At 50.9% G+C, this 25,764-nt stretch overlaps 1 protein-coding gene across 1 annotated transcript in view; it reads left to right on the top strand.

Annotated features, from left to right (window-relative positions):
- LOC129050720 (uncharacterized) overlaps positions 1 to 25,764 on the top strand; it is a 154,466-nt gene that overhangs the window by 20,110 nt on the left and 108,592 nt on the right. Inside the window, 8 exon segments of the mRNA XM_054533625.1 lie at positions 5,215 to 5,318; positions 6,425 to 6,590; positions 12,801 to 12,986; positions 13,597 to 13,749; positions 15,548 to 15,692; positions 18,519 to 18,677; positions 20,023 to 20,147; positions 21,858 to 22,052. Of these exon segments, the coding sequence (XP_054389600.1) occupies positions 5,215 to 5,318; positions 6,425 to 6,590; positions 12,801 to 12,986; positions 13,597 to 13,749; positions 15,548 to 15,692; positions 18,519 to 18,677; positions 20,023 to 20,147; positions 21,858 to 22,052 (1,233 nt within the window).

Below are 25,764 nucleotides of genomic sequence, written 5' to 3'. Positions count from 1 at the left end.
GGCTGTCACGTGCAATGTAGGATGTTTAGCAGCATCTCTGGCCTCTCCTCACTAGATACCACCATCATCCCCACCTGCAGTCCGTGGCAACCAGATGGCCCTGGGGAGCACAGTTGTCACCAGTAGGGGACCGCTGCTGTGTGGCCTGTGCTCTAACCGTTGCACTGCTGAACCTCAGGGCTTGATGGGAAGACAGGACTGCATTCTTTGTCTGGCCCTAAGAGCACCCCTGACCACCTAACTGGACATTTCCCCTGGCAGGGGTGGCTCAGGGCAAGGGCTGCGGGCCTGGGTCTCCACTTGTGGATGCTGGCGGTGCTAGCCCCAGAGGGCACTGTGCGGCTGTCTTTTACTTACAGCATTGAAAAGGAAGTTACTGCCACCATGGAGGTCCCCTGGGCTGAGGGGTGAAATGCTGAGGACCCTGTTGCTAGGAATGGCTTTGCAGGGACACATCAGTGCACACCAAGCAGCTCCTGGGCCCCCGGGAGGGCTGAGGGCCTGCCTGGGTTGCCAGGGGGATAGACCTCATGAGCTTCGGCTTGAAATGCCTCTGCCCCTCCCCATTGATGGTGGGCAGGTGACAAGGTTTGTTTTTCAGTCTGGAAACAAAACCAGGACTCAGCACTCAATAGAAAGTAAACCCCCGAGTCGGGCCCTCCATAGAGAGGCCCCGGAGTTTCGATGTGGGGGGCAGAGAGTGGGATGGCCAAGGGCGTCCCTAAGGAACAAAGGAGGAGGAAGCAAGGGTGCACTGGGGATGGGAGGGGACAGACAGAGGGAGCCAGCAAGGCCAACTTCTCCAGGCTGCCAGGAAGGATGCCTGGGAGAAGGCATGGCTCATCACCAATCTTGGGTGTTCTGAGAACAAGGAGCTCGAGTTACAGGTGTTCATTAAGGGCTGACTGTGTACACTCACGAAATGGCATAGACAGTGGCAGAACAGGACTGGCTCATACTGGCTCAGAAGAGTAGGTGAGTAGATTTCCAGGTGTCCCGTAGGCTGCTTGTTAAACACTGCTGTTTTAAACATTAAGTTGTGGCCAGGCACAGTGGCTCATGCCTGTAATCCCAGCACTTTGGGAGGCTGAGGTGGGCAGATCACTTGAGGTCAGGAGTTCGAGACCAGCCTGGCCAACATGGTGAAACCCCGTCTCCACTAAAAATACAAAAATTAGCCAGGAGCCTGTAATCCCAGCTACTTCGGAGGCTGAGACAGAAGAATCGCTTGAACCTGGGAGGCGGAGGTTGCAGTGAGCCGAGATCGCTCCACTGCACTCCAGCCTGGGCAACAAGAGTGAGACTCCATCTCAAGATAAATAAATAAAATAAAATAAAATAAAGTTGTGTTAACATAGCTGACTAATGGGTACAAATACACTTCAGTAGAAGAAATCAGACTCTAATCCTCAACAGATTCCTATGATGGCTATAATTAACATTAATCCTACATTTAAAAATAGCTGGAAGAGAATAATTTGAACGTTTCTAACATAAAAAAAAGATAGTTAAGGTGATGGATATCGTAATTATCCTGATTTGATTAGATGAATGTATCAAATTATTCCACGGGTACCCTGAAAATATGTGCATCTAATGTGTATCAACAAGTAAATAGGCAGGGCGTGGTGGCTCACGCCTGTCATCCCAGCACTTTGGGAGGCTGAGGTGGGTGGATCACTTAAGCCCAGGGGTTTGAGAGCAGCCTGGGCAACACAGGGAGAGAGTCCATCTCTACAAAAAATAAGCCAAGCATGGGGGTACATGCCTGTGGTTCTGGCTACTTGGGAAGCTGAGGCAGGAGGTTGGCTTGAGCCTGGGAGGTTAAGGCTACAGGGAGCTGTGATCAAACCACTGCACTCCAGCCTAGGTGACAGAGTGAGACTGTTCTCCAAAAAAAAAGAAAAATTAAAAAATCAAATAAAATGAATTATATTAGAAACAAAGGTATTAAGTACTCCCAACCATGACTACCTGGTTATTTTACTACATTTTACTATTGTCTTTCCATTAGAGGTTAGTCATGTTTCTTGTAACCGTATGGTGGAAATATGACATGATGTGCTAAGGTGCATTTCTTCCCAGGTCTGTCCTTAGCAATTGCATGTTGGTAGCTTGAAATCGACCATGGTGGATGTATTTACACCATGGGAATCGGCAAATGCTACAAATCAAGACTTTTTTTTTTTTTTTTTTTTTTTTTTTTAAGCCATTGCATATAGGATGCTGGTTAAGAGTGGGGGTTTAGGAACTGGTGCCCTGGGTTCAAGTCTCTGCTCTGCTACTGAGTAGCATGCAGCCACCGGAACCTGACTCAAACACTTTGAGTGTCAATTTCCTTCTCTGTCAGCTTAGACCAGTGCCTGGTACATAGTAAAGGCTCCTTACTAAGTAACTAGTGGTGTAGTTATTACTACTTTTTTTTTTTCCTTTTTTTTCTTCGAGACAGAGTCTTGCTCTGTTGCCCAGGCTGGAGTGCAGTGGTGCGATCCTGGCTCACTGTAACCTCTGCCTCCCAAGTTAAAGTGATTCTCCTGTCTCAGCCTCTTGAATACCTGGAATTACAGGCTCACACCACCATACCCAGCTAAGTTTTGTATTTTTGGCAGAGATGAGGTTTCACCATGTTGGCCAGGCTGGTCTCAAACTCCTGACCGCAAGTGATCCACCTGCCTCGACCTCCCAAAGTGCTGGGATTACAGGTGTGAGCCACTGCACCCAGCCTTATCACTATTATCATGTGTTATTGGTGGTGATGGGGGTGGCAGATTTCTTATCGACCTACATATCTGTCTTTTTTTTTTTTTTTTTTCTCTTGAGACGGAATCTCGCTCTGTTTGCTCAGGCTGGAGAGTGCAGTGGTGTGATCTCGGCTCACTGCAAACTCCACCTCCTGGTTCAAGTGATCTCTTGCCTCAGCCTCCTGAATAGCTGGGATTACAGGCATGCAACACCACGCCTGGCTAATTTTTGTATTTTTAGTAGAGACAGAGTTTCACCATATTGGCCAAGCTGGCCTCAAACTCCTGACTTCCAGTGAGCCACCCGGCTTGGCCTCCCGAAGTGCTGGGATTATAAGCGTGAACTACTGCGCCAGGCCCCGGACTTGATTTCTAGGCAGGAGACTTGGACCCTTTGCCTCCATCCGTAGCCTGCCTAGATCTGGCCTCTTTTCTCCTTTTGAATTTCTTTTTCCTCCAGTGGAGGAAAACCAGGATGAGCCACTGATGATCCCTCCTTTCGTGCCTGGATCTGAAAGGCCTATTCTCAGGGTAACACTTGTGGTCAGAGGCTTACCCAGAGCAGGAGGAGTGGTCCTGGGCAGGCACCATCCCCAGGTGCCCGTCTGCACACGTGTTCTGAACCCAGGGTGCCAAGGGCAGTCGGGGAAACACAGCCACCAGCCAGAGGGAAATGTGGCCGAGCCCATTAGGAAGGAAGGAAGCAGGCCTGGAACTGAAATTTTTTGGATAGCCACCCCAAACTGGGCAATAGAGTCTTTTAGGCTACCAGTGGTCAGGGCCAGCTGTGATGGTGGCAGTTAGCCTGCAGCAGGGGGCTGGCTCGTGGGTCCTGCCGGAGGAAGAAAAGATAGAGCTGAGCGTTGCCACTGGCTCTGCCCACAGAAGGCACATTCTGGGAAGGCTGCCGGGACTCTGGTGGGCAGACACGTTGGCAGGTGGGCCGAGTGACCAGTGAGGGCCTGTTTTGCAGGCTGCGTCTTGCTGAGATCGAGCTGCGTGTGCAGGGATTCTGTCACAGCCACACACGGCAGGGAGGCCCAGGGTCAGGGAAGCAGGTCCCAGCCTCGGAGGACCCCTGGGTGGGTGGGGGATTCAGGCCTGGCCCTGGCCAAGCCTGGGGGAAGTATGGGGGCTTCTCTGCAGGAAGCTGGGACCTGGCTTGGCTTGGCTCCTACTTTTTGCTCTTTCTGTGGTGTTGGGTTCAGGCCAATGCAGGGAGCCTGAGACGACATGGGTACCAGGACGGAAGGTTTTCCAAACTAAACATCTCCTAAGCACAGGGGCTGTTCTCTGAGTAGAGTCCTTTATTTCTTGTGAGTTCTGGGCCCTCTGCATCCCCTATAATGCCCTTTATTAGCCATCACTGTGAATAATTGTATAAAACAATTTTTTTATTAGAAATATTGGAAAAGAGTGGGCACGATGGCTCACACCTGTAATCCCAGCACTTGGGGAGGCCGAGGTGGGAGGATCACTTGAGCCCAGAAGTTTGAGACCAGCCTGGGCAACATGGTGAGACCTCATCTCTATGAAAAATACAAAAAAATTAGCCGAGCGTGGTGATGCACACCAGTGTTCCCAGCTACACGGGAGGCTGAGGTGGGAGGATCGCTTGAGCCCAGGAGGTTGAGGCTGCAGTGAGAAGTGACTGTGCTGCAGCACTCCATCCCGGCAGACAGAGGGAGACCCTGTCTCTTTAAAAAAAAAAAAAAAAAAAAAAAAAAAAAAGTCCAGGTGTGGTGGCTCATGCCTGTAATCCCAGCACTTTAGGAGGCCGAGGCGGGCAGATCACAAGGTCAGGAGATCGAGACCATCCTGGCTAACACGGTGAAACCTCGTCTCTAATAAAAATACAAAAAATAAGCCAGACGTGGTCACAGGTGCCTGTAATCCCAGCTACTCAGGAGGCTGAGGCAGGAGAATCGCTTGAACCCAGGAGGTGGAGGTTGCAGTGAGCTGAGATTGCACCACTGTACTCTAGCCTGGGCAACAGAGTGAGACTCTGTATCAAAAAAAAAAAAAAAAAAAAAAAAGAGTATATATATTATATAGGAAAAGATTGCCACCTCACTAAATATTTGAAATATGCTAAGACTCATTAGAATGATTATATTACAATCATAGTGAACATTTATTGGGCTTTTATTAGATGCCACAGATTCAGACACTATGCCTGTTCTTTCACTGCCATATCCTGAATGCAATGCAAGGCACATAGTAGGTGCTCAATAAATACCTGCTAAATTAGAGAAAAATGAGCCAGCCTGTGTGCTTGTAGGGGCTGGGGGTGCAGGGAGGGAGAAGCCAGACCTGGAGCTTCATCTCACTGGGTCTCAGGACACCTTGGGAGAAGGTGGCAGGTCCTTCCCACTTTCCCCACGGTTGTGCTTGCAGGCAGGAGACGGGTGAGGTGACCTTCAGGGATCCCCCGCACTTCTGGGTGTCTCATGCTGCCCCCTCTGAATCCCAGGCCATGGACTTGTTCCTGACACTGGTGTCCCAGCTCCAGGGCCTTTCTGGGGGTGAGCTGATGGAACTGTGGCGACATTCTTCCTTCAAATGCCGAGACAATGGGTAAGGTCCCTCTCCGGGTGGGGGATGGACTAGGAGCTGGCTAGGGGCATCCCTGGGTTAAGGGAGTCTTCGTGCTGTCCTGGGTTCCCAGTGAGGGATGGATGCTGATGCCTCATCCCGTCCCCGTGACACTGACTTGTCCTTCAGTCCGAGACTGTGTGCCAAGAAGGAGATTAAGTGGGGAGGCTGGAGGTTCCCACGGGGCCCAAGCTCGATCCCGCCTGAGACCAGAAGCTGAAGGGGCTGGTGAATAAAGACAGCCATTGTTCCCTTCCCCAGACAGGACCCTCTTGCTGGAATTAGCATTCCAATGCACCTAGGGTACCCTCCTGCCGGGGGCGTGGAGAGTCTGGGCTGCGGGGTGCTGGGCAGGGCTGGCACTCCACCACCTAGACCTTGCTGATCTGGGGCTGGTAAGGTGGGTAAAGTGACTCCCAGTCTCAGAGGGGAGTCTCTGAGGCACTAACTCAGTCAGCTTAGGGCTATGCTTAGGAGTTTGAGACCAGCCTGGGCAACATAGCAATGCCCCCATCTCTACAAAAAATTTAAAAGTTAGCTCGACGTGGTAGCGAACACCTGTGGTCCCAGCTACTTGGGAGGCTGAGTGGGAGGATCACCTGAGCCCAGGAGGTGGAGGCTACAGTGAGGTGTGATCGCACCACTGCACTGCAGCCTGGGTGACAGAGTGAGACCCTGTCTCACAAAAAAAGAAAAAATAAATGTCCTGATGTTGTGCTGAGTATTCGAGGTTTAAATTAGAGACTGTTTGCTGATTGCTGGTTCCTGTTCCGCTAGGGATTTTTACCCCTACTCGGTGACATTTGCTTGGGTGGGTTTCAGCAGAGCACTGGGTGCGGACTTGTGTGTTCCCAAACCAGTATTTCTTGGGTGGGTAGAGCTGCCAGGGTCTGGGCTGGGTGCTGCTGTGCTAAGAGCACGGGCCTCAGCCAGGCTGTGGGGTCCCAGACCTGGGTCAGCCCCTCCCAAGGTGTGAGGGTGGGCATGTCTGCACCGTACCTCTCTGAGCCTCAGTTTACCCCTGGGTGACTTCGGTGAGATGAGCTTTGCAGGCACTCAGCACGTGTGGATCTCCTTGATGATCTCAGGCAGCCATTGTTGGATGCCCTGCCTTCCTGTGGGACAGAGCACTGTGTGGGCCTCATGAAGGAACTCATCGAATCAGCAGAGGTGGAGGCAGACGAGGTGGAGGCATGGCTCTCATCACTGGCCTTCCTCCCACAGCCCACAGATGCTATGGTCCATATGCTGCTGGTGAGTCCCTGCACCCCACCCGGGGCCCCGGTGTCCTCCCTCCATGGCTTGGCTGCTGGTTAGATGCAGTGGAGGTGATCAGTTCTTTTGTGCCAGCCCTCATAGGATCAGCAGAGGGGGCCAGACCACCCATCCTCCTGGGCTTCTGTGGCAGGTTCAAGGGAACCTTTGGTATCAGAGAATTCCGGGTTCAAGGGTCAGCAATGTGTCTCCCACTTGTGTGATCCCAGGCAAGTGATTTAACCTTCCTGAGCCTCTTTTCTGATTATTATTATTATTATTATTATTATTATTATTATTATTATTATTATTTGAGACGGAGTCTTGCTCTGTCACCCAAGCTGGAGTGCAGTGGTGCGATCTCAGCTCACTGCAACCTCCACCTCCTGGGTTCAAGCAATTCTTCTGCCTCAGCCTCCCAAGTAGCTGGGACTACAGGAATGCACCACCACACCCGGCTAAGTTTTGTATTTTCTTTTTAGTTGAGATGGGGTTTCGCCATGTTGGCCAGGCTGGTCTCAAACTCCTGACCTCAAGTGATCCAGCTGCCTCAGCCTCCCACAGTGCTGGGATTACAGGTGTGAGCCACCACACCCGACTGTTTTCTGATCTCTAAAAGGAGGATGGAAGTGGTACCTCTATCCTGGGCTTATAGTGAGGAATGAAATGCTGTGTGTGAAGTGGTTCTCCTGGTGTCTGGCACGAAATCTGAGCACTTGAAATCAGAGCTATTATATTTATAAACACACATATTTAATGAGTCTGGAGATTAGGAAATCTGTGTGAGATGAGGTCTATAATTTCTACCAATATGTGGAGGTCTCATTTAACCCTTGAGGTGTCTCTATGAAGTAGGTGCTCTTATCAACCCCATTTTGCAGGTGAGAAAACCGAGGCCCAAAGAGGTAGTGCAGCTTGCCCAAGGGATTGCAGCTGCTCTGCCCTTCACCTCAATTCTGACCTGAGACCTTGGGGTGTGTCCTCACTTTCCTGGGCGGGGGGTGTCACCTGTCACTCCCCATCTTGTCCCGGCTAATAGTGAGTGCCAAGTCAGATGGCATCGGTAGGGAGTGGGAGTGAAGACACAGCTGGTGCCGGGCAGCTGGGGTCCCTGGGGGCATCAGAGACCCCTGCATTGGTTGAATGGACCCTACCAGGATCTGAGAGCCCCTGGAGCTTGTCCAGCCCTGGCTGTCCCTCCAGGTGGAATATAGGGAGCCCTTGCCTTCTGGCCCCTGACCCCAGGGTTTGAGGTGGGGCTGTTCCAGGCAGACTGCATTGTTGGCTCTGCTCAGCAGACAAGAATCAGGCACTGACTCAGAGCCAGGCCCAGACTGGGTCCCAAGAGGCATCACCCACAGTTCACAGCCTAGCAGGTGACACGCTGGCCACCAGGGATGCCAGAACCACCCAAGACCTGCCCTGGGCTTAGCCCATCTCCCTGGAAATGTCTGTCCCCTTCCCCTTCCCCCATTCCCCTCTTCCTCCCTTCCCCACTCCCCTCTACCCCCCTTCCCCACTCCCCTCTACCTCCCTTCCCCCGCTCCCCTCTTCCTCCCTTCCCCCCTCCCCTCTGCCTCCCTTCCCCGACGCCTCCCTTCTGCCCCTCCCCTCTGCCTCCCTTCTGCCCCTCCCCTCTGCCTCCCTTCCCCCGCTCTGCCTCCCTTCCCCCCCGCCTCCCTTCCCTTCCCCGCCTCCCTTCCCCCCTCCCCTCTTCCTCCCTTCCCCCCTCCCCTCTTCCTCCCTTCCCCCCTCCCCTCTTCCTCCCTTCCCCCCTCCCCTCTTCCTCCCTTCCCCCCTCCCGTCTTCCTCCCTTCCCCCCCTCCCCTCCTTCCTCCCTTCCCCCCTCCCCTCCTTCCTCCCTTCACTCGTTTATTTGTACATATGTTTGATTCATGTGCAGTAACTAAGAGCACAAACCCATCTGGACTTCCTCATTTCAGATCCCAGTCCCATTCCTCACCAGCAGGACCTTGGGCAAGGCACTTTACTTTCCCAGGCCTCAATTTTCCCCGTCTGGACAATGGGACTATATTGTAGAGTGACCTTGCAGACCAGGTGAATTGCTTGGTGTGTGCGGAGGGAAGTGGTTGTTGCCATTAGTCTGGGACACAGCACTGAGCCAAGCAGGTGGCATCCATCGGCTCGTGGAGCCCAGAAGCTTCCTCTACCTGCCTAACATGCGATGTTCCATATGCAGGCCAGAGCTCATGCCTCTCTGGGCCGTATTTTCTTGTTCTGTCATTGAGTCAGCAAGGCCCTGCATGAGCCCTGGCAGGTTCTGGGAATGCACTGGCTTCGTGAAGCCTGGGGAGAGGAGGGGGGTGGGGAGTGAGGGGCAAGCAGGGAGAGAGTATTTTAATGAACTTTTTATTTTAGAATAATTTTATTTATTTATTTATTTAATGATTATTATTTTTTGAGACTGAGTCTCGCTCTGTTGCCCAGGCTGGAGTGCAGTGGCACAATCTCGGCTCACTGCAACCTCCGCCTCCCGGGTTCAAGTGATTCTCGTGCCTCAGCCTCCTGAGTAACTGGGATTATGATGCACACCACCAGGCCCAGCTAATTTTTTTGAATTTTTAGTTGAAATGGGGTTTCACCATGTTGGCCAGGCTGATCTCGAACTCCTGAGCTCATGTGATTTGCCTGCCTCGGCCTCCCAAAGTGCTGGGATTACAGGCATGAGCCACTGCGCCCAGCCTTCTTAATGGTGTCTTTCGATGAACAAAAGTTCTTCATGTTGATGAAGTGCAGCTTCTTGATGCTTTCTAGCTGGCGTTTGATCTCCCCCCGGTCCTAACGCTTCCTGTCTTGTCTTCTCCCAGTTCTGTTTTCTTACCTTTTCAGGGAGGGTTGGTTTGAGCATGATGACTGAGCTTTAGAATCATGTTGGAAAAGTGAAATCAGCTTAATAAGGGTTCCAGGTTTGAGAATAATTTTATTTTTCCATCTTTAAAAATGAAAAAGTGAATATTTTAAATAGACTTTTAACTGAAGTGTAAGTAAGCCTTCGTTAGAGAGTTTTGCATTAAGATTTTTTTTCTCCTCCCATTTTTTTTTTTCAATTTATTTTTCTTTCCAAATTCTTTGTTCTTCTCTTTGCGATGTGGTTTCTGATTTTTGTGAAAACGGGGAAGGCTGGCCCTTCTGGGCGCATCCCCCGGGCAGCCGTACACAGAACCCACTGGATCATTACTGTCTGGACTGCTCAGCACCCAGGCCTCATGCTGGCCCAGTTGTCCTGGCGGGGCCACCGGAAGTGGCTCACAGATCTGGGCTCTCTGCCAGCCAAGTGGCACCAGCCTGCCCCACAGTCCTGCAGGCCGTGACCAGGCTTCTGGCTCCAGCTTTGGTCTGGGACAGGCCCGAGCCTGCCCTGTCTGTGCCCCCGCCGCCTTTCTTGGACACAGTAGTCAGAGGCGGGAACCTCCAGCAGGCGGCCCCTCCCATGTGTCGGAGAGCTTCTTAGTCTTTTTATAACCCCTGCCCGCCCGGCCAAGCCCGCTTGCCCTGCTCTGTATTAACAAAACAGACAGTTTTGTTTACTTTGCTCAAATACAGGAAAACATTGAATGTGCTTTTTCCAGGCTCCACACACCCCTGTCCTTTCACAAAGAAAACATGCAGTGAGATGCACACGCCAAGACCCACAGACATGCATCCTGAGTGCACGTGTACACACGTGGGACACAACCCACACACACTGAAGCAGGCACCCATTGCAGTGGGACGTGCACACGCACACTGGATCACGTGTACATGCACAGACCCGCACGTACACTGACACAGGCTCACACCAAGGCACAGGGACACACAAACACACAGGGATATGCACACACATGCTGGATCATGTGTACACACACAGACCTACACACACTGATGCAGGCTCACACCAAGGCACAGGGACACACAAACACACAGGGATATGCACACACATGCTGGATCATGTGTACACACACAGACCTACACACACTGATGCAGGCTCACACTGAGGCAGGCTTTCCCAGGACACCCACATGGGGAAATGCAGGGACACACACCCACACCGTAGACCTGTCAAGACACACACACACGCACACACACACAGACACATTGAGGCATACACGCCAAGACTCACATACCTGGAGACGCAGATATACACCACAGTGTATGCACATGTGAAGACATGGCACGACATGCACATACACGCAGTAGGACACTCACACAGTGGGACATGTGGAGACAGCCACCCATACCTGGACACATGCAGAGGCACACCCAGATACACTGGGCTGTGCGTGGGCACACAAGGGACACACAGTACACACACACGCACCTGGACGCATGGGCACATGCACACACCCACTGGGACACACGAGATGCCCACATGGGAACACGTGTGGACAGGTATCCACCAGGAAATACATGCATACTAGGGTACTCGAGTGCACTGAGACACCTGCACACCCACGTGGGAACGTACACACCCACAAGCACTAGGATTCTACAGCACACACCAATATGCACACACACAGATGCTCATGTTCACACCTTCACACAGTGTGCTCACATCCTAGCATAGTAATACAGATCTGGTGAAGAGTCACAAATCCAAAGAAAGAACAGAGCTGGGCAGGTTGGGCGTGATGGCTCACTCCTGTAATCCCAGCACTTTGGGAGGCTGAGGTGGGCAGATCACCTGAGGTCAGGAGTTCGAGACCAGCCTGGCCAATATGGTGAAACGCCATCTCTGCTAAAAATACAAAAACTAGCCAGGCGTGGTGGCTCACATCTGTAATCCCAGCTACTCAGGAAGCTGAGGCAGGAGAATCACTTGATCCCAGGAGTCGGAGGTTGCAGTGAGCTGAGATTGTGCCACTGGACTCCAGCCTAGGTGACAAGAGCAAGACTCCATCTCAAGGAAAAAAAAAAAAAAAAAAAAGGGACAGAGCTAGGCAGAGATTTTATATCCCCACAGCTGCCAAGCAGTCCCTGTTCTGGAGTGGCGTGGGTCTAGCACAGAAACCCCTGTTCACACCCAGTGCCCCAGTGCCCCAGGGCTGGATTTTAGAGTGAGTCCAGAATTTGCATTTTGAGAAGCAGTGAGTGTTGGGATCATGCCTGGCCTGGGAGCCAGACCCTCCTGGGTTAAATCTCAGTTCTATTTACAGCTGGGCTACCTGAGGCAAGTTCCTTACCCTTTCTGTGTCTCAGCTTCCTCATCTGCAAAATGGGAATGATAAGAAAGGCAATGTGTGTGACATGTTATCAGCAGTCTGGCTTGTAGTGAACATGGTTTGTTTATTAAGATTTGTTGGTCTAGACCGGGCATGGTGGCTAATGCCTGTAATCCCAGCACTTTGGGAGACCAAGGCGGGCAGATCACTTGAGGTTAGGAGTTCACCACCAGCCTGGCCAACATGGTGAAACCCGGCTTTACTAAAAATACAAAAATGAGCCAAGCGTGGTGGCACGTGTCTGTAATCTCAGCTACGTGGGAGGCTGAGGCAGGGGAATCACGTGAACCTGGGAGGCGGAGGTTGCAGTGAGCCTAGATGGGACCACTGCACTCCAGGCTGGATGAGAGAGCAAGACTCCATCTTAAAAAAAAAAAAGATTTGTTGGTCTGATTTCTCCGAGGTGCCTGGGGCAGGGAGAAGCTCTGTCCTGAACCCCCTCCTGTTTGCCTTCCTTTCACTGAAGCCCTGGCGTGAGGATAGCTGGGCGTCTGAGTGGTGGGCTACATGGAGTGCCTTTTTTCTTTTCTTTTTTTTTTTTTTGAGACAGAGTCTCGCTCTGCCACCCAGGCTGCAGTGCAGTGGTGTGATCTCAGCTCACTGCAGTCTCTGCTTCCTGGATTCAAGGGATTCTTGTGCCTTAGCCTCCCAAGTAGCTGGGATTACAGGCACACACCACCATGCTCGGCTAATTTTTGTATTTTTAGTATGGACGGGGTTTTGCCATGTTGGCCAGGCTGGTCTCCAACTCCTGACCTCAGGTGATCCACCTGCCTTGGCCTCCCAAAGTGCTGGGATTACAGGCATGAGCCACCATGTCTGGCCTCTGGGGTGCTTTTAAAATGTTCCCTGAACAGAGCAATTTGTTCAGACTCTGAGGGACTCAGCTCTGTATTATGAAGTGCCCCAGGTGAGTCGGTGTGTGGCCAGGGTGAGGCCTGTGAAGGGCATTTACCCACCACCTCGGGTGGGGGCCAATTTCTGTCCCCAGCCACTGCTCCAGACCCCGCGGGCCAGCCCTGGTGCCTTCCTGGGCATCTCAGCCCTGGTGCACAACCTCTGTGCTTCTCTGGATGAGCCCTGCGGGCAGCTGCCTGGAGTCGGCTCCCTAGTGAGGATCCTGGGAGATGCCTTAGGTGAGAACTGTACCATCCAGGAGCCCTCGGATGATGACAAGGTGAGGACATCCAGTGTCCTGAGTACCAGCTTCAGTGCCCCCAGTGGGGCCCAAGCCAATCAGGCAAGCTCCAGGTAGAGAGGGTGGGGGTGGGTTACCCCCTTTCCCCCTTCCTCCTATCCTTCATTCCCCCTTCCCCCTTCAACCCATCCCTTCACCCTCCTGACTGCCCCCCCCACACCACTGCCCCTTCTATACAACTGCCCCCCCCCACACCACTGCCCCCCCAACGCCACTGAGTGGGGATGGGGTGAAGGGGGGAAGGGGGAATGGGCTGAGATGCCCAGGAAGGCGCCAGGGCTGGCCCGAGGGGTCTGGAGCAGTGGCTGGGGACAGAAATTGGCCCCCACCCCGAGAAGGTGGGTAAATGCCCTTCACAGGCACCCCCCACACCACTGCCCCCCCCACACCACTGCCCGTCCCACGCCACTGCCCCTCCCCCACGCCACTGCCCCTGCCCACGCCACTGCCCCTTCCCACGCCACTGCCCCTCCCCCACGCCACTGCCCCTCCCCCCATGCCACTGCCCCTCCCCACGCCACTGCCCTCCCCACGCCACTGCCCTCCCCACGCCACTGCCCCTCATGGTCCTGCCTCCATCTCGATTTAGCTCCAGCTTGTGCTGAAGGCAATCGGCAATGCGGGCTTGGCAGCCATGGCTCTCACCCCCACACTGAGTACCTGTGCATCTCTGAGAAGCAGCGCCCCCGAGATCCGGCTGGAGGCCATCCAGGCCTTCCGAAGGGTCCCCTGCTCTGCAGATGTGAGCCCTTGTGTGCTGTTTCACTGGGTTGGGGTTGGGTGGTGGTGGATCTCGAACCACAGTTTGCTAATTCACTTCTTCAATTGTTCATTCATCATGTATTTAATGAGCACCTACTTTGGGCTGGGTGCTAGTGTGAACAGATATCCAGGTCTAAGCCTGTGTGTGTTGTGGGAAACAGATTATTTATCAAAAACACAACCATATGATTACCGGTGCCATCTGTGCCCCCTCTAGTACAGGGTTTGGCAGACTACGGGCCATGGGCCACTACCTGGCCCTTTGTCTGTTTTTCTCAATAAAGTTTTATTGAAACACAGCCATGCCCACTCACTTATGTGCTGTCTATGGCTGCTTTCCTGCTCCACCTGCAGAGTCAAGTCATTGCAAGGGACCGCATGGCCTGCAGAGTCTAAAAGAGTTCTCTGTCCCTTTACAGAAAAAGTTTGCTAATCCCTGGACCAGTACCTCCCTTCTTACTCAGAGTCAAAGTCACAGTCCCTTCATTGACCTCCCAGGCCCTGAGGGATCTGACCTCTGGGCCTCACCTGTTCCTGTCACCTCCCATCCCTCCTCCCCAGCACATTGCCCTTTCTGTTCTTCCTCAAAGACTTGTGACCCTCTCTTGCCCCAGGCACTTTGCACATGCTGTCCTCTTTCCTGGTACACTTTTCCCCCAGATGTCCCCAGGCCTTTCTTTTTCATGTCCTGTACGTCTTAGCTTAAAAGGCACTTTCAATGTGAGGTCTCCCTTGACAATTTCACCTGAAATTGAACCTCCCAGGTCCCCCTGGCTCTGGTCCTGTTTCACCATTTCATTTTTCCCTCCATAGGGTTTATTACCACCTAACTATTTTTTTTTTTTTTTTTTTTTGGAGACGGAGTCTCGCTCTGTCACCCAGGCTGGAGTGCAGTGTCGCCATCTCCGCTCACTGCAAGCTCCGCCTCCTGGGTTCACGCCGTTCTCCTGCCTCAGCCTCCCAAGTAGCTGGGACTACAGGCGCCCGCCACCATGCCCAGCTAATTTTTTTGTAATTTTAATAGAGACGGGGTTTCACCATGTTAGCCAGGGTGGTCTCGATCTCCTGACCTCGTGATCCGCCTGGCTCTGCCTCCCAAAAGTGCTGGGATTACAGGCATGAGCTACTGCACCTGGCCATCACCTAACTTTTTATGTATTTCACATGCTAATCTCATTGACTGTCTCCCTGCTCTAGGATATCAGCTTCAGGTGGACAGGGGCTGGGTTGCTCTTGTTTATGGCTGTCACCTAGCACAGTGCTGGGTGCATAGTTGCTGCTTAGTTAATATTTGTTGCATGGATGGATGGGTGGGTGGATGGGTGAATGGATGGTGGGTGGGTGGATGGATGGGTGGGTGGGTGGCTGGCTGGCTGTGGAGGAAGCCAGTAGGTACTGAGGGAGTCACAATGTGGGGAGGTGGCTTGCTTTGGAAGGGCTTAGGAAGGCCAAGACATTTAAAGACCTCCTGTGTGGCGAGACATTATGCTGTTTTTGTAAATAGTTTTATTGGAATGTAGCCATGCCCATTTGTTGGCGAATGGATGAGGCTCTAGGCTGAGGCTGGTAGAGACTGGGAATTAGGCACGGTCAGTGAACCCCCTGCTACCTCCCACAACTGCACCACAGGTGAGTGTGTGTCGGGGAAGCCTCCCGCAGTAGGGACATCAGGACAACTGGGGCTAGGCAGCAGGTCCACCTGCTGGAGCCAGGGACATCATATTCCTGGGTGGAGGCAGGTGGGCCTTGGGTGATGGCCTTCCTTCTGCCCAAGCCAGCAATCGGTGCTCTCCCGTCTGTACCAATCACTGGAGGAGGATGCTGAGTTCCGTATCAATGCCTACCTGGCCCTGATGAGATGCCCCAGTGAGGAGGTGTTTGCCCAGGTGCGGCGCACCCAGGCAGGCGAGCTCTCCACCCAGGGTGAGCCATGGGTATGTGTGTGGGAGGGGTGTGAGCAGGGATGGGGCTGGGAGGGCACCTCCTGAAGAGTGCAGGGGGTTTGAGAGCATCCTCTCCCTCCACCCCTTTGGTATCCTCCTGTCTTCTTGTTCTCCTGTTTCTCTACCACACTGTCTAGATAAGGGGCTATGTGTTCTTCCCTTCCCCACATAGCAAGTCCAGTCCCCATTCCGCCATTGGATGACTTTGGAGAAGTTGCTTCTCCTCTCTGGTCCTCAGTTCCGTCATCTGTAAAATGGGATGGGAATCAGTGAGGCCTCTTTTAGCTCTGGCCAGATCACGACGCAGTATCCTAGAGAGACCTAAGATAGAAGAGGGATGGTGTCGGCAAATCTCAGATCCCTGCTAGAGTGAGACAGTTCCCTTTATACAGGCAGCTAAACCCAAAGATGTAAATTCAAAAAAATAAGTTCAACTGATTGTTGAAAAATTTTCCATAATGCACAGTGGGGTGAGAGCCTGGAGCCTGAGAGCCCAGGTTGAAATCCCAGCTTCACCTCTTCCTTCGTGTATGCCTTTAGACAAGTAAGTAAACCTTTGTGAGCCTCCATTTCTGTACCTGTAAAATTGGGATAATGCTAGTACCTCCCTCACAGAGTGTTGCAAGCATAAAATGAGTTAATACACAAAGACATTTAGAAAGCATAGTAAGTGCCATATATGTGACTGTTGCTTTTAATGTTGTTATCACTACTGCTATTATTATTAATGCAGTGTAGCTATATAGTCAAAATTTTAAATCATAGGCAAGGGACAAATGGAAAATTAGTCTTCCTTCCTCTTCCCCCCAATATTTTCCTGTGTCTTGAAGATACACACTGTGAAGAGTTCTGCTGTGTATTACATCAGAACTTGTAATACATAGATAAACATACACATGTATCTCCTTAACAATAGCATCTCAGGATCATGTTCTACTTGCTGTTGTGCTCTTGGCTTTTTTGTTTTGTTTTGTTTTTTGAGACAGAGTCTCGCTCTGTCGCCCAGCCTGCAGTGCAGTGGTGTGATCTCGGCTCACTGCGAGCTCTGCCTCCCAGGTTCATGCCATTCTCCTTCCTCAGCCTCCCAAATAGCTAGGACTACAGGCGCCCACCACCTCACCTGGCTAATTTTTTGTATTCTTTTAGTAGAGACAGGGTTTCACCATGTTAGCCAGGATGATCTCGATCACCTGACCTCATGATCTGCCCACCTCAGCTTCCCAAAGTGCTAAAGTGCTGGGATTACAGGCATGAGCCACTGTGCCCGGCTTTTTTTTTTTTTTTTTTTTTGAGACAGAGTCTCACTCTGTCACCCAGGCTGCAGTGCAATGGCACGGTCGTGGCTCACTGCAACCTCTGCCTCCTGGGTTCAAGCAATTCCGCTGCCTCAGCCTCTTGAGTAGCTAGGATTACAGATGCGCACCACCATGCCTGGCTAATTTTTGTATTCTTTTAGTAGAGATGGTTTTGCCATGTAGGCCAGGCTGGTCTCAAACTCCTGACCTCAGGTGATCTGTCCACCTCAGCCTCCCAAAGTGCTTGGGATGACAGGGGTGAGCCACTGGGTCCAGCCTGCTCCTTGCTGTTTGTCTTTAGCATGTCTAGGAGCTCATCTCTCATCTATAGCTCTTATAGACTCTCATCTGTGGCTGTTTCGCCAGAAGTTTGTGCTATAACCCATTTTACCAGTCTCCACTGATAGGCCTTTAGGCTGTTTCTGGTCTTTTGCCGTTAGAAGCAACAACCACAAACCTACCAACCTTTGGCCCTTGAATTAATCTCAGTTTAGGATAATTTCCCAGAAGATAAGTTGCCATGGTAAAGGGTATGTACATTTAAAAGTCTGATGTGATGTTGCTGAATTACATTCTGAAGAGATGGCACTATTGGAAGATACAGCTCTCTGCCTTGGCAGTTTCAGGCATGGGGTGTGATGTGTGCTAAACCCCTTCTCAGGGGATCAGCTGAGGGGCTCAGCCTCCACAGTGGCCCTGGGGTACCACCTGATGTATTGTCCAGTGGGAATAAGTGGGCACCTTACCCCTAAAAACCCACATTCTGCTCTATTCTGTGATAGATTGTTCCGGAAGCCCCTGACTGGACTTTCTAAGAGCCTGGGACAATGCAGGGAGGGTTGGGGGCTCCCTGTAGGACTCTAATATTCCCCACTGGACTCAGTCCCATGAGGCTTTCATTTGATCTTTATTCCTCCAGGGACCCTCATGGGTCACACGTCACCTTTTGTTGATCCTGAAATGTGCTTAGTCTTTTTAGGTCCAGGCTCTGCTTTTAACTGATCTTCCCAAAAAGCCCTGCAGGGTACTTTGTTAGTTCCTTTTTCAGATGAGAAAACTAAGGTTCCAAGAGCTGGAGTGACCATCTCAGGCCACACTGGTACATGGTAGAACTAGGATTTGAAATCAGGTCTGACTTCCCATTTTCACTGATGAGGAAACTGAGACTCAGAGAGGTAGAGGGACCACCCCGAGGTCACACAGCTTTTGAGCTTTGGGACTGGGTTCAGACTCAGGTCTGACTTTTGAGCCCATGACACCTTCCTTTCTCTTCTGGGAAGTGTGTCAGAATTCCATACACGGGCTAGATTTCCAAGTTCTGTTCAGGCACGACTTGTTGGCTGCTGTTTCTTGAGAGAAGATGTAGGTCTCTGTAGCCAGACTCCTGAGAAGCCCCCGTGTGTGGGAATTGCAGGACTGGGATGGGGGTCGGGAGAGTCTTTTCTCTGGACAGCGCCAGCTCCTGGCCATTTCCTCACGGCCCCTCCCTGCTGCCCATGACTCTATTCCAGTGGGTTCTTTTGTGTGGAGTCACCTCCTGCAGCTGCTGGAGACGCACGACCCCCTGAAACGGGCCCTCCGGGACACCCTCCCCAAGGACATCCTCAGCCGGGAGTTCCACCCAGAAATGTGGAAACACTCGTCCTATTCTGATGCCACCTTCCGATCAGGTATGGCCATCCTGGGCAGCCCCTGTCCTGCTCTGGGACCACAAAGGCTGGGGGACCCTGGAGCTCCAGCTGTTGAGAGCATGTGGATTAGACGTTGTGTCAAGTGGTCAAATATTTACATGCCAATTGGGTGTGGTGGCTCAAACCTGTAATCCCAGCACTTTGGGAGGCTGAGGCAGGAGGATTGCTTGAGCCCAGGAGGTTGAGCCTACAGTGAGTTATGATTGCACCACTGCACTCCAGCATGGGTGACAGAGTGAGACCCAGTCTCAAAACAAAACAAAACAAAAAAAAATGAAAAAAAAAACTTACATGCTGCTTGTTCAAAAATATATTTGCAATATTTCCGTAGCACCTGCTGCTTTTTTTGGAAGACAGAAGTCATATCAGTTATTTTATGGCATTCAACTGAATACTTATATCTTTTCTCTAAATTGGCTCTTTGTACCTTATATTTATGTTAAAAAGGAAATTATCTATCACTACCATTAATAGAAAGTCAACTTAACTCTCTGTAAAGAGAAGGTAGTCCTAAAAAGTGCTGTACACCCAGAGGTGGGTAATGAAACACTGAAGTTTATTTATTTATTTTTGACACGGACTCTTGCCCTGTTGCCCAGGCTGGAGTACAGTTGCACTGTTGCCCAGGCTGGAGTACAGTTGCACAATCTCGTCTCACCGCAACCTCTGCCTCCAGGGTTCAAGTGATTCTTCTGTGTCAGCCTCCCGAGTAGCTGGGACTACAGGCACGCACCACAATGCCCGGCTAATTTTTGTATTTTTATTAGTAGAGATAGGGTTTCACCATGCTGGCCAGGCTGGTCTCAAATCCCTGGCCTCAAGTGATTTGCCTACCTTGGCCTCCCAAAGCTGAGATTACAGGCATGAGCCACTGTGCCTGGCCGAAATACTGTTTTATTAAATTCTCCTGGATTCTGTGGCTTGTTGAGGGCTGTGAATTGTGAGAAGTGTTTTTTCCTGTGTTAAGAGATTAGCCCCGCACTGAGACTGCCTCTTTGTTGTAATTAAACAGAAAATAAAAAAGGGGATCTCTTTCAACCTAAGGCTCCAAAACTACCTCAGCCATTCTGGGAAGCCTGGAGTTGGGGGTTGGGTGCTCTGGGCACCTCCTCTCTGCCTGTCAGCAGAAGTGGGTGTGTGTGACTCTCTGTCCTGGACTCCCTCTGTTCTTGAAAAGGCTTAAGGCTGTTTCCCATCCTGGCCAGGGAGGGGTGGGAAGACACACCATGTGTCTGGCCCTGTCTCAGGGTATGGCCCTGTGGTAATAGCCAGACCCCACTCTGTGAGTGTACGGAATGTACTGATGTTTTTTTCTTACTCCTAGTGTCTGGCAGCCTGGGAGCCAACCTGGAGGGGACCCTTCTCTTCTCTCCTGCCTCTTTTCTTCCCCGTTCTGCCACAGTCAACCTGACCATCCACACCATGGGCCGTGCCTTCAACCTTCTGGAGGTTAGAGGGGAGCCTTGCTGTAGCCTCTGCAGGGCCTCTTCTAGACTTCGGGCCAAAAATATCCCAGTGACTTACCTGTCTGTCCATCCATCCCTTGCCTCTATTGTTCAATCTCTTCCCCTAATATCTAGTCACCCACCCGCCCATAGATATGTCCATACGTCTATCAGTTCACCTACATGCCTCCATCCCTCCATCCCTCCATCCCTCCCTTCCTCCCTTCCTGCTTCCATCTATCCACTTACCTGCTCATCTGTCCATCCGTCCATCCACCCACATCCCTCTCATTCATCTCGTCCATACACCCACCCATTATCCATTCATCCACCCACCCATCATCCATTCATCCAACTACCTACCCACCCACCCATCATCCATCCACCCACCCACCCACTCATCACCCACCCACCCATCATCCATTCACCCAACCACCCACTCACCCATCATCCATTCATCCAACCAGCCACCCACCCATCATCCATTCATCCAACCACCCACCCACCCATCATCCATTCATCCAACTACCCACCCACCCACCCATCATCCATCCATCCATCCACCCACCCACCCACCCATCATTCATTCGCCCACCGACCCACCCACCCGCCATCCATCCACCCACCCATCATCTATCCAGCCATCATTCATCCATCTACCCATCCATCATCCATCCACCTATCTACCCACCCATCATCCATCTACCCACCTATCATCCATCCTTCCATCCATCCATCTATTCACTCAATCCATTTACCAAACCACCCACCCACCCATCCATCCATTCACTTATTCATCTCTCCACCCGCCTACCCATCCATGGACATACCCACCCTCCCATCTGTCCATCTGTGTGTCCATCCAGCCGTGTAATTTCCCATCCATCTCTGTCTACTGTCTCACCTACCCATCTATTCATCTGTTCTCCCACTCATCCATCTTTCATCCTCTGAGTCACACATCCATCTATTATCCATCCATCCACTCACCAGTCATTGCCAACGGCTGGTCTCTTATCTTCTCTGAAAATGCTATCAGAGATGTCTGGATGGAAAGAAGGAGGAAAGAATGAATAGATGGAAGGAGAGTGGTCTATAAGAAAGGAAAAGCAGATGGACGGATAGGACTAAGGATGGATAGAACAAAGGAAAGAAAAGATGGAAGGTGGAGAGGCAGATGGATGGATGGATGGGAAGGACGAAAGGATAGGTGAACAGAGGGGTGCGTGGAGGGGCAGATGAAGACAGTGGGGACAGAAGGAAGGATCCGTTTATTTACCTATCAAATTTTGAGAACCACCCCCTCCAGGGGAGGTTGTGCAGGTGCCTAGTGATTGATACATGAGCCCTTGCCCTCATCCTGGGTCTTTCGAGGAAGACACATATTCCAGTCTGAGTATATTGTGTGGGGCAGAGGAGGTGGGAAGAGAGTGACATGGGAATTCAGGGAGGGCTTCCCAGAGGTGATGACATTTGACCCAAGCCTTAAAGAATTGGCAAGAATTCTGCCGTGTGGCATCTACCAAGCAGATACAGAGAGAGTGGTGGATTTCCCAAGGTTGTGTCCCTGAACCTAAGCCCAGGTGGACACCAGGGAGCCTGGAGTACCCTGCTCAAGCCTTCTGGGTCCCCCATTCATATCCCCAGCCTAACAGCTCATCATCATCCCTGTGACTGAATTGTTTCTCCCTGAGCCCCTGGCTTCCCTTCCCAGCTTGGGCTCCGGCTGGAAAATGCTGAGGAAATTGCTCACAGGCTGTTTGGCAGGAAGTCATTTTGGGGTCAGGAAGCCGGGAGAGAGCCCGAGCCAGAGAAGCCCCCAGGGCCAGAACCAGGGCCTGCACCACAGCCAGCCAGCCCCGAGTGTCCAGGAGACAGAGACAGAAGGATGAGAGACCTACAGCAGAAGGTAAGGGAGGTGGCAACACCGACTGTACTCCCCCAGGCAGGCCCACCCTGCTTCATGCTTGGACTTTTGAACCTGAGACTTGGGTGTCTGTGAACTCTGACTCTGCCTGCTCCTTACAGAATTAAGTGGCTGGTTCAAATCTGGGTAGTCAACTGGTAGCTGGCTTTATTTGGAAAAACTGGTGCTTGAAATAGATCCTATGCATGGAAAAGTCCCTAAGTTGTAAGTGTACAGCCTGCCTGTCCACCACCTCAACACACCCATGTCACCAGCAGCCAGACCATCTTCAGCTCCCAGCCTCCCTTTTGTCCTCCTGTTCTTGTTAATACCCATCCTTTACCAGGGATAACCACTCTTCCGACTTCTGGCAGCATTAATTTGTTCTACTTTTTAAAAAGGAACTTTGTTGAGGTCTAATTGACACACGGTGAACACTAGTACACGGTTAAGGTGTACAATTTGATACATTGTCACCCATGTACACACTCATGAGATCATCACCATGATAAAGCTAATGAACATACCCATCATCCCCAAAAGTCTCTTCCAGATCCTTGATAATCCCTTCCTCCGGCCGGGCGCGGTGGCTCATGCCTGTAATCCCAGCACTTTGGGAGGCTGAGGCGGGCGGATCACGAGGTCAGGAGATCAACACCATCCTGGCTTACGTGGTGAAACCTCGTCTCTACTAAAAATACAAAAAATTAGCTGGGTGTGGTGGTGGGTGCCTGTAGTCCCAGCTGCTCGGGAGGCTGAGGCAGGAGAATGGTGTGAACCCAGGAGGCGGAGCTTGCAGTGAGCCGAAATCACGCCACTGCACTCCAGCCTGGGCGACAGAGCAAGACTCTGTCTCAAAAATAAAAAAAAAAATCCCTTCCTCCTGCTTCTTCTCTGTCCCCAGAAACTAGTGAGAGGCTTTCTGTCACCATAGACTTGTTTGCATTTTCTAGAATATTATGTAGATCACACAACATGTCTTTTTTTTTTTTTTTTTTTTTGGAGACGGTCTCACTCTGTCACCCAAGCTGGAGTGCAGTGGCATGATCTTGGCTCATTGCAACCTTTGCCCCCCAGGCTCAAACAATCCTTCCACCTCAGCTTCCAGAGTAGCTGGGACTATAGGCATGTGCCATCATGCCTATCTAGTTTTTTTTAAAAAAAATGTTGTAGAGACAGGGTCTCACTATGTTGCCCAGGCTGGTATCAACCTCCTGGGCTCAAGCAGTCCTCCTGCCTTGGCCTCCCCAAGTGCTGGGATTACAGGTGTGAGCCACTGCACTTGCCAACATGTCCTTTTTTAAAAAAAGCATGTACTCTTTTTTTGTTTGGCTTCTTTTATTCAGCATAATTATTCTGAGACTCACTCATGCTATAGGTTATAACATAGTTTCTTTCTTTTTATTGCTAAATGGTATTCCATTGTATAGATATACCACAGTTTGTTTCTCCATTCACCTGTTGATCGACATTCGAGTTGTTTCCAGGGTTTGGCTATTAAAAATAAAGCTGCTATGAATATTTGTGTACAAGTCTTTAGGCATATGCTTTTGTTTTTCTTGAATAATTAGTAGGTGTGGCTGGATCATATGGTAGGTGTATGTTTAAATTTTTCTAAAGCTGCTAAACCATTCTCCCAAGTGGTTGTACTATTTTTGCATTCCCACCAGCAGTGTGTGAGAGTTCCAGTTTCTCCACATCCTCACCAACACTTGATATGGTTAGACTTTTTAATTTTAGCCATTCCAATAATGCGTTGTAGTATCTCGTGGCTTTAATTTGCATTTCCCTAATGACTAATGGCACTGATAATCTTTTCACATGCTCATTTGCTATTGTACGTCTTCTTTGGTCAAATGTACATTCAAATCTGTTGCTCATCTTATTTTGTTGGCTTGTTTTCTTATTACTGAGTTTTGAGAATTCTTTCTATATTCCAGAAACAAGTTGTTGATTTTTTCTTTTTTTTTTTTTTTTTTTTTTTGAGTTGAGGTCTGGTTCTGTCATGCAGGCTGGAGTGCAGTGGTGTGATCATAGCTCACTGCAACCTTGACCTGCTGGGCTCAAGTGATCTTCCAGCCTCAGCCTCCTGAGTAGCTGGGACTATAGGCAGTACTGCCACACCTGGCTAAGTTTTTTTGTCTTTTTGTTGAGATGGGGTCTCACTGTGTTGCCCAGGCTGATCTTGAAGTCCTGACCTCAAGTGATCCTCTTGCCTCAGCCTCCCAAAGTGCTGGGATTACAGGTGTGACCCACCACACCTGACCAGAAACAAGTTCTTCATCAGATGTGTAACTCAGAAATATTTTCTCCCAGTCTGTGGTGTTTCTTTTTGTTCTTACAATGGTGTCTTCCAAAAAATAGAAGGAAGTCTTAATTTTCATGAAGTCAAGTTTATTAGTTTCTTTGGCTGATAGAGCTTTGACTGTTACAGCTCAGAAATTTTTGCCTGATGGGATGTTACAGAGATTCTCACAGGACCTTCTGCAGACCTCCGAGCACGCTCTCTGTTCAGCTCTCTCATCTCTGGCATCCTGTCCTGCAAAGTCCAGCTGCCAGGGTCTCCCCATACCCCTAGCTCCTCAGTTCAGGGAGTCACCCGGCTCAGCCTCCATTCCCCCTCCTTGCACCACAGCCTGGACACTGTCTCCAGGCGGGAAGCTGGGCTCATCTTGCTTGTTTCCATCTCTTGGGGTTCATCGTCTTGGGTTGCCTGATGTCTGTGTCTTGGGAACCATTGTTGAGCCTGTGTCATCTGGGTTACCAGCTGCTCCACGTGGGAGGTTGAACCCAGTCTTCATTACTCCAGTTTGGTTGGCAATAGAGGTCACATCCAGTTCATTTTGTAAACTTTTTATAAATGGAATCATTCACCGTATACTCCTTTTTTTTTTTTTTAAGAGATGAAATTCTCATATGTAAAAATAACCATTTTAAAGTGAGCAATTGGCCGGGCATGGTGGCTCATGTCTGTAATCCCAGCACTTTGGGAGGCCAAGGTGGGTGGATAACTTGAGCTCAAGAGTTCGAGACCAGCCGGGTCAACATAGTGATACCCTGTCTCTACTAAAGACACAAAACAATTTGCTGGGCATGGTGGTGTGCGCCTGTAATCTCAGATATTCTGGAGGCTGAGGCAGGAGAATCACTTAAAACCGGGAGGGAGAGGTTGCCGAGAGCCAAGATAGCACCACTGCACTCCAGCCTGGGTGACAGAGCGAGACTCTGTCTCAAAAAAATAAAAATGAAAAATCGAATAGGGCTGGGTGCCGTGGCTCATGCCTGCAATCCCAGCACTTTGGGAGGCTGAGGTGGGCGGATTGCCTGAGATGAGGTGTTCTAGACCAGCCTGGCCAACATGGTGAAACCCCATCTCTACTAAAAATACAAAAATTAGCAAGGTGTGGTGGCAGGCGTTTATAATCCCACCTACTCAAGGGACTGAGGCAGGAGAATCGCTTGAACCCAAGAGGCAGAGGTTGCAGTGAACCAAGATTGCACCATTGCACTCCAGCTTGGGCGGCAAGAGTGAGACTTCATCTCAAAAAAAAAGAGTGAACAATTCCATGGTATTTAGTACATTCACCATGTTTGCCACCACCACTTCTGTCTGGTTCCAGAACATTTTTATCACCCCCAAAAGAGACACTGCACCCATGAAAGAGTCACTCCCCAGCAGCCCCTCCTCCTAGCGTCCAACAGCCACCAACTTGCT

This window comes from Pongo abelii, chromosome 18, assembly GCF_028885655.2.
Source record: "Pongo abelii isolate AG06213 chromosome 18, NHGRI_mPonAbe1-v2.0_pri, whole genome shotgun sequence".
Taxonomy (NCBI): domain Eukaryota; kingdom Metazoa; phylum Chordata; class Mammalia; order Primates; family Hominidae; genus Pongo; species Pongo abelii.
This window is presented reverse-complemented; position numbering and strand designations above follow the sequence as displayed.